Below are 9,391 nucleotides of genomic sequence, written 5' to 3' on the forward strand. Positions count from 1 at the left end.
CTTTCAGGTCTTGTAACTGCTCCTCCGCGTGTGCTCTTTTCTTCCCTTGTGTCTCTGTCTCCTTCTTCTTCCTCTCTTCGTACAAATGCACACGGTATCGTGACCTGGCAGCCATGACCGATTTCATTAGGTCATGTGTTAGTGGAACCTTGGTAGCGCCCCCATGTATTGCAACGTAGTCGTAAACAAGCCTGTGTGCGACCAACGTTTCTTCTGACATATTCTCCGTCTCGATCTCTTTATTGATTGAGAAGCCTCTCTCTACAGATGCCTGACCATGAGAAAGCAGTAAAAGGGTCTTGCAAAACGCCCAAAGATCTGGGTATGCCTTGCTGATGAAGCCATGAAGGAAGACATCTAGCCTCTTTTGCATTGGCTTGAAGGAGATGAAATCTTCATGCCTGCACTCCACAGACAACGCAGCATCCAACTGTTGGAGAATGGTGTCCCCTGTGACAAAAAAAGATGTAAAAATAAAGGGAAAAAAGTTAGAAACAAGCAATTATGACAAATTTTCCACTAAGATGTGGCTAAATTTACTTATGGCTTCCATTTAGTCATCACCATTGTGGCTTTCCTTACAGCTCTGTGGGGGTTCAGTCTTTAAACCACACAAAACAGGTGCATGGAAATTATTTGCTGGAGTAACCTAACTTAAGAGATCTACACTCAAACGTATTGTGATCATATTTTGAGCAAGCATACAATAAATACTGATCAGCTCAATGCTAAATATAATATACAAGATTATCTGAAACTGGCACACATCATTTTCCTCAGCCCTTCTAGATCTCCTACCAGCACAAACTCCTCCTGCCAGCTGCCTATTGAGCAGAAATGTCTGCACAAGTCCCTTCATCTTTGCCTTGCAGCCGTCTGGATCACTGATCATCACTGTGGGGTCTAGACAATCCATCTGCCTAACGGTACTGTATTTAAGAGGACTCTTCTCCTGTACTTTCTTCACCATGCTTGAGAGTCCTTGCATGCAGTCCCTTCTAAATTCAAGACTCCTGAGGTCTGAACTTTTGCTGTTCTAGAGAAATGCAAAAGGAATGTAAGCAAAAATGCTGTACACATGGGCTTCCCGCTGATAATCTTTGACATTAAGCTACTGGTACCTTGAGGGCTTCCTCAGCACCCAAGCCAATATCCACACAGTGCACCGGCATCAAGTTATTTTTGTCACCTACGTCCAGTTTGATAAGCTGGGCTGTGGTGATGTCCTGCAGAACCTCTCGTTTCACGAAACGACGCATCAGACTCTGCATCAGACTCTGTTGGACGATAACAAAAGAAACATTTCAAATACATAATAACTTTGCAAAATACTGTGTGCCATTTTGACTGTTGTAGATGTGTTGTGAATGTGTCTTTGTTTACAACTGTATTTGTCTAATTACAGGCCTACATTATGCTTTACTTTTGAGCTGGTGGTGTAATGGTGTGGGTGGGTGGGTTGGCATCATAACCACACCAAAACTCTCAAAATCAATATAATGCTGTCATAAAACCCATAAATCCATTTCATGACAGTTTCCTATATAATGTTCTGTTCATTAGAAAAGGCATTACAGTACCTTGATCAACTCTGCCAGATCTTTGCCTAGGTAGGGCATCACCGGCTCCTCAGTCTGGTACTTCCTTAAAAACGGATCAAATAGCTGGGCGATGCTCCTGAAAAACTGCAGCTTAGGTAGAGTCAGGGGATTTTTCTGGGCATCTTCAATTACATCAAAGCTTGCAGTGCCAGGATTTGGAAGCTCCTTTCTCCTCACAGCATTTGTGTACACCAGCATAGATGACCAGATATCCAACGCTCGTTCCACGACAGGCAGGTTTTCCAGCCATCGGTGCCCACACCATGCCAACGGGAAGCGGGTAGACCTGGTGGTCTTCTCGTAGTCTTCCCGTCTTGCGGGAACATTATGCAACAATGTGTGCAAGGCTCTGAGGATCTTGTCCACCTGCCACGATGAGAAGCCTGTTTTAAAGGCATTGTGTACGGTGTGTAATCCACAGCTACCAACAGATATGAGCTGAGAACCAGCGTACAGGTCAGCATATTCCGCCTGGAACAGCTCAAAGAACTTAAAATTTACATTTGGACCATCCATTGAGATCGAAATCAGCTTGCTGAGGTCCAAGTGGCCCACACATTCCTAAGGGAAGGAAAGAAATCAACCAGTCAATTACATTTGCATATATTTAAACACAACAAAAACACACAGAGAGAATCTACCCCACAACACATTCATTACATTACATTATTACAGTACACTTAGCTGACATTTATCCAAAGTGACTTACAGATATTACAGGGTACTGGTTACAGTCCTTGGAGCAATTAGGCTATTGTTTTGCCATAGTGACACGCACAAACACACACAAGGTCATTAAAAGTTGAATCTGATGAAACAATCTAATTAGGCCTACACATCTATAAAGGGTTAAGAATATTAACCATCCAACAAGAAGCACAAATAGTCAAATCAATATGCACAGATTAATATAGTATTAACACATGTTGTGCCAGTGTATTTACACCTAGAAAAGGTGAGTATACAGTATTTTAATCAAGAGTGACATTTTTACGACCAATCACCGTTGGTTTTAACATCGGGGTAACCACTTGTCACGGAACCAGATCAGTGTCACAGCGACGTCAGTGAATAAACGTAATACGAAAAAAACACTTACTTTGATCTCCTTCAGCAAGTCGTTTGCTGTGGCATGGCCCAGAAATTGTGAGCCCAGGTACCGGGACTGTACCTGGCCGTCATACCAGTACCTTATGTGCAGGTCTAGTTGCTTCCTCTTTGTTGCGTGGTTAAGACTTTCGTCGAACATCATCACGAACGGCCCGGACACCTTTGAGATGAAATCTTTTTTGACGAACTCTGCCACTCCAAATCGGATTATGTACGACGTCTTGTCTCTCCCGCATTGGAATGTTTTGCCAATTGTGGAGTCGGGGAACATCATTTGAAAAAGTTCCCCGATGCCGTCATTGGATCTGCAAGACTGGTGTTTAACCACTGTGTTAAGCGCCCACAGAACTTCTGCCTTCATTGTGTCAGTGGAGCCCAATAGAGCACGAATACTGCCGGACGTAACACTACCGGTATTTCTTGACGTGCTAGCTGCTGAATAGAACTGGGCAATTCCATGGGAGTTTCGTGCTGAATTAGCTGACTCCTGGTGTTTGGTGGACTTTGTGTGCGACTCCAGCGCCTTGATGCCCAGGGTCCCGAGTTTCAGGGTTCTTTTGCACAACGTGCAATATGCCTCACTGTCATCAGGTAGGCGTTTCAGCCAGGCTGAAAATTCCTCTTTTGCGAGCCAGCTATCGTTAAATTTGCACTTCCCCATATTCTCCTCTCCTGCTATTCAGACCAGACGGCAGCCTACTTCATTACTTCCCGCCTTGCTCGCACACAGAGAATCAAAATACTTGCTACTGCATCCTGTGACGACAGTACATTTCCGTTTCACATCTGTAGTTTTATTGTTACGTTCCACTAACCGCAACAAGACATGTAGAACTACACGGACCATACTGCCACCATAACAGAAAAAGAAAAAAACCGAACGGCGTGGAAAAGGACGTAAAACAAAACAAAAAAACATTAATCCTTTGTCGATATTTTGCATTGAAACGTAGGTCTTAAATTACTCAAACTCAATTTTAGACCTACAGTGCAAAATATCTCTAATTTTAGACTTTTTTAGGCCTAAAATTGAAAATGTGTAATTTTAGACTTTTTTAGACTTTTTAAGACCCCGCGGACACCCTGAAATACATGCAATTACCCATGAAGTCATGTCTATTCGTTTTGTGGCAAAAATTATATTGCACACTGACTTGTAGAGATGTTAGTGTTGTATATAAAATTATAACATTGGGAGCGCCAGTGAAATTTTTATTTCGCAATGAAAATTCTCTTAGTTCCACTGATCTGCGCTTATGACCTGATTAGCCTACCTAGTGACCTTTGAGGCTACTAGTGAGCTTCAAAGTATTAATTGAATGTGCATTCAGTAAAGCAATATGGTGTGCACTTTCCTGTATTAATTATGAAGAAGTAGACAATTGTGAATATATTTAATTCTGGCTAAATGTTTTAGAGCTTATTATTTGGTCTGTAGTAATGTGAGCTATGACTGTGTAAATTTAATGGCAACTAACAATAATATTTTTTACCATTTAGTTTGAAATGCAAGACTTCCAAGATGAGTGAAGCTAACAACACGTCAGAACCGTCCCAGGCTGCCACAGATGAAGGTACCACAGGGATAAAGTGTGCTATGTTGGATGGGACATTCTTTAAGATAGTTTCCCAAATTCCAAATGGAAAAATTGAGGCAGAGTGTCAGCTGTGCACAAATAAAAAAGTGATCATATGTGGCTCACATCAAGCAACGTGAAACTTTAAAACACATTTAAGACGGAAACATGAAGAGAAATTACAGGAATTTGACAATCACAAAAAGGAATATAGCAGTGGACAACCAAAGAGAGCCAGAACATCATTGACACAAACTAATCTGTTTGGTCACTTTGGCCACCAGTCACCAGTGCCACAAGGTAAAATTGACTCCCTTGTGACATCCTTTATTGTCAAAGGCATGTATCCTTTAAGCACAGTTGAGCAGAGAGAATTAACAGATTTAGTGCAGGGACTTTGCCCAGGTGCTGGTGTGATGTCCAGAAGAACGCTCCGCAGACGAGTTGACGATGAATTCACTGCAAAGACAACACATCTGAAGGAGACACTAAAAAATGTCAAGCATGTTTGTACAACTGCTGACATCTGGTCAACAAAAAAGACCAGTTACATGGGGGTAACTGTACACTGGATACATGGAGCCACACTTGACAGAGAATCAGCTGCTCTTGCATGCAGACACTTTCCCAGCCCTCATACTGTACATACAGCCGTATAGCTGAGCTTCTGGAGGAAATCCACACAGAGTATGGACTGATTACAGAAATCATTGTGGCTACAGTTACTGATAATGCCTCCAACTTCGTAAAAGCATTTCAAGAGTTCAACATCTGTGTATCGGATGGACAGGATGAAGTTGAAGAGCAGGAACATGATCTGTCCTACACCATCATAGATCCCAATGAAGATGAAACATCAGGGTGTGCTATCATTTTACCACCTCACATCAGGTGTGCCACACACACACTGAGTTTGGTCTCAACAACTGATGCTAAGAAATCAATCAAAGAGAATCCAGCTCTCTCTAGACTAAATCACTCAGCCATGGCAAAGTGCTCAGCCCTATGGAATGCATCTGGCAGACCAAAGAGTGCTGAGATATTAAGCCAACTGATTGACCAGCAATTCAAGACACCTTGCATTTGCAGATGGAATTCTCTGTATGACTGCTTGAGTCAGCTGACATGTCTTCGTGACAAGCTTCCTGATATCATGACTGCCTTGCAACTTCCATTATTCAGGGAAGTGGAACTTGACTTCATTGAGGAATATTGCAGAGTGTTGAAGCCTATTGCCATTTCGATAGATCGCCTTCAAGGCCAAAAGTCATGTTTCTATGGTGAGCTTTTACCAACTCTCTTTGCTGTACAAGCTAAATTACAAGACCTGCAAGCGTCAAACCTGCGGTACTGCTCACACATTTTGCAAGCTACCTTAGCTGGCTTTGAGAAGAGGTTCAGCAACTTCCTGCAGCTGAAGACTAATGTAAACGAAGCCATCCTTGCTACAGTAACACATCCATTTTTCAAGATGAGGTGGTTGCCATTGAGACTAACGAGTGAGAAGAAGAGGATCCATCAACTCGTTCTGCACACAGCTGAAGAGCTTGGTCTTCTGTCAGAGAGTGATGCTGCATCAACAAGCACCACTGATGAGAATGAAGATGAATTCTTTGTCTTCTCTGATCAAGGTAAGGAGCAAATAAATGTGTCCACCTCAGAAATCTTGTAGCCAACAGCAATTTCAGATAATTAAATTAGAAGTTATTCATTATTTTGTCATATTGTTACCTTGTGTATGGAAATATATAGATAACAATGTTTGTTTTTTCTGATTCTGTCTTCCATCTCAACAGGAATCAATGACAACCAGATGGACACAGAGGTCTTACCAAGCCACAGCAAAGCAGAGTTAGAGACCCTTCACTTCCTGGAGGACCCCAGAAAGGACCTGGCTTCACTGGACTCATATCCACTTATCAAGCTGCTCTTTGTGAGATTCAACACCACTCTGCCATCATCAGCACCAGTTGAGCGTCTCTTTTCTTTTGCAGGCATGGTGTACCGCCCTCATAGAAGGGGATTAACGCCTGAGTTATTGGAGAAATTGGTGGTCCTTAAAAACAACTAGCCTAAATAACATGGCTTTCTCTTTGTAGTATATCTGTGTTGTTGTGTTATTATGTTATTTGTGTTATTGTTTAGCTTCTGTCATATGGTTTTTGTTGTGACAAATTAGAGTTAGTGTTAGGGTTTTACACTGGATCAGAGACGGAGAGAGAGAGTGGTATGTAGGGTATGTAGAGACCCTCAAGTTGTTACCAAAATATCTCTAATATCCATCTTTCAATTAATCAGTGTTACCTTCTCTATCCTCCTGCCTTTCCACATTTCTCTTGAGATTCCTCAAGGCCCTACCTGTCCAAGCATCTTCACACTAATGCCTGGCCTGTCTTCTCTGCAAGATGCATTCCTATCACTTCAGAAACAAGTATTTGTATTATTGCTACTATTTCAGTAGTTAAAAAAGATTGTTATCTTTTATTATTGAGTGGGTATTTTTGTATTTTCAAACTACTAATTACATGTATTTTAATTAAATACATTTTCCACACCAGTATTTTGTATTTTATTTTGTTACATTTCATGAACCAGTATTTGTAGTTTGTAACAAAATAGTTTTTGATGTATTTGTGCCCACCTCTGCTAACAGCTATCTCAATTACCCTGGCAACAATATAGAAATCATCGCAATCACCCTAGTAATGTTAACAAAGACAACTTTCTATTTCCACTTTCTCTCAATCCATTTACTTCCAACTATTTATTCCTTCATTAAACTGTCCTCCTATCAACATCCATTAATCTACCTATACATCCATTAAACTATTTGTCTATCAACATTCATTAAACTATCTGTCTTATCAACATCCATTAAACTGTCTACCTCTACACAGCCCTTAAACTATGTCTGTTAAACTTGTCTATCAACATCCATTAAACTGTATCAACATCCATCAATACAGTATCTGTGTGTAATTCAATTGCTACTTAGCAACCTCCATAGCAAGGAACTCTAAAAATACATAACTTATAACAACATACTGTAAATTACACAACATGTAAATCCTCATTCGCTCATTTTTACCCAGTGACGGACTGGGATAAAAAAAACGGCCCTGGCATTTGCATCCACGAGCGGCCCAACTCGCAGATAGGCTACAACACACAGAAACAGCAGTGGGCTATTTGTGATAGCCCCAATGATGGTGCAGGTTCAGATAAACTCCCATATTTTAAACAACTGTATAAGAAAATTGTCATATCAATGCACAAATAAACCATGATGAATAGATGTTTAGAGCCAGCCGCTCCATAATAAAAACATTATCTTACCGTCATGAAGACAACAAATTAGCTAGCTGAGGTTGCAGCAGTAACGTTAGCTTGAAAGAAACAGTCCAATTTCGCCCATTTCCCCCCTCAGACACCAGTGCTTTCTTAATTTTCTCTCTCTTTTTCTCTGCTCCCCCCTTCTGTCGCTTAGTGCCTCTATTCATTTTTCTTACCAATTTAAAACATAAAATCTCCACCACCAATCTATTGAATGACTTAACTCGACCACCACTAGTTCAACTTTCAACACACGAACGCGCAGACGCGATTTGCTCATTCTTCCCAGAAGGCATTGCTTTATTTTCATTTTCTAAAACAATAAAATACAAAATACCAGTAGATTTGTTTTATTTCAAACCATGTTTAAAGGAGTCATAGAACGCATTTTTTGACCATTACAAATTGATCTTTGAGCCTAAATAATGTCATATGTAAATTTGTGGGGCTGAAAACGCCCCAGGAGCACTGCTAGATCGCCTAATACAAGGTCATAAATAAGCCTTGCAATGAAACAGTTTGTTTTTCCCGCCCACTCAGCAAGTTCATGAATATTCAAATGAGATGCGCGCTGATTGGTCTATTGGCCGATATGTCCTGAAAGTTGATTGGCTCAATCCACCGGTCTGAAGCTAGAGCAAAGTGAAACTACGTTTACTGCTGGTAAATAAAGCCAAAGTCTTTGATAAAGCTATCAACAATGGATTTAAATAAGGAATACAGCCGTACATGTATAAACCGAGTCAGAAGAAGGTTCTGACGAAGATGAAGTGCAGCAGATTCCCCAACAGAATGAATGTGTTAGATTGGTAAGTTTTATCAGTACATTTCTTAGTATAGTAACTCTCCAAAGTTAGCTGTAATAACGCTAGCATTACAACGTCTCTGCCATAGACCATATATCTAGATATTAGCATCGTAAGAGCAGTTTAACAAGAATTATTAATCGAAGGTATGCAAATGAGAGGGGGTGTATCTAAAGGGGGATGGGCGCCTATTACGTGTTATCTGAGCTCTGTTCAGATTGGAGCATTTCAACACGGCTGTTTCTATTTCCCAATTTGCATACGAAAGCAGGCGGGGGACGCGCTAAAGTCTTTGTTGTTGTCCTTTGGACACTGCTAGCAGCCTAAATTCAACAGGAACAAGGTGAATGTGGTTTTGAATTCTAGGACTCCTTTAAAAAAAAAAAATCGTAACAAGACATTTCCCTACAAAATTAGAATAGGCTGATGTAAAACTTGAAATACACCGTGACTGTAAAGTATATAGGTATATGTCGCATTCAAATACCAATCGGGTTGGATACCCAAATATAATATGCACGATTAGTGAACAGGGAGGGCCTGACAGCAGATATCATTCAGTTATCCAACGATTGCGAATGGGCCTCGTCAGTGCTATCACGGGCTGCAACACATAGGCGTGCTCGGCCGGCCCATAAATTTGCGCGGCCCTTCTGGCATCTGCCCAAATGCCAGACCGTACAGGTCGTCCCTTTACCCCATCTCTCTTTTTTTATATTATTTGTGTTAACTACAAATTATATTTTACATTTCATTGTTGGCATTTTCATGCACTGGTAATTCCTTGGAATTGCATTTCTAGTTATTTTTATAATCTATTTTAATTTATTTTTATATATTTTATTTTATTTCACTTAGTCTATTGCTTTTAACCTTACTTTTTACTTCTTTTATTTTCTTGCTTGATTCTATTTCACCTGTTTTATTCCATATATTGTATTTCACTTAGTCTATTGCTTTTAAC

At 40.6% G+C, this 9,391-nt stretch overlaps 1 protein-coding gene across 1 annotated transcript; it reads right to left on the reverse strand.

Annotated features, from left to right (window-relative positions):
- Positions 1–357: 357 nt before the first annotated feature.
- On the reverse strand, positions 358–3,381 carry LOC134062699 (uncharacterized). The gene is made up of 4 exons (XM_062518808.1): positions 2,701–3,381; positions 1,581–2,162; positions 1,122–1,265; positions 358–450 (listed from the first exon to the last, which is right to left on the reverse strand). Exons 1-4 carry the CDS (start codon positions 3,370–3,372, stop codon positions 358–360), a joined length of 1,491 nt encoding a protein of 496 aa, XP_062374792.1. The 5' UTR covers positions 3,373–3,381.
- Between the last annotated feature and the right edge of the window lie 6,010 nt (positions 3,382–9,391).

This window comes from Sardina pilchardus, chromosome 17 (assembly GCF_963854185.1).
Source record: "Sardina pilchardus chromosome 17, fSarPil1.1, whole genome shotgun sequence".
Lineage (NCBI taxonomy): Eukaryota > Metazoa > Chordata > Actinopteri > Clupeiformes > Clupeidae > Sardina > Sardina pilchardus.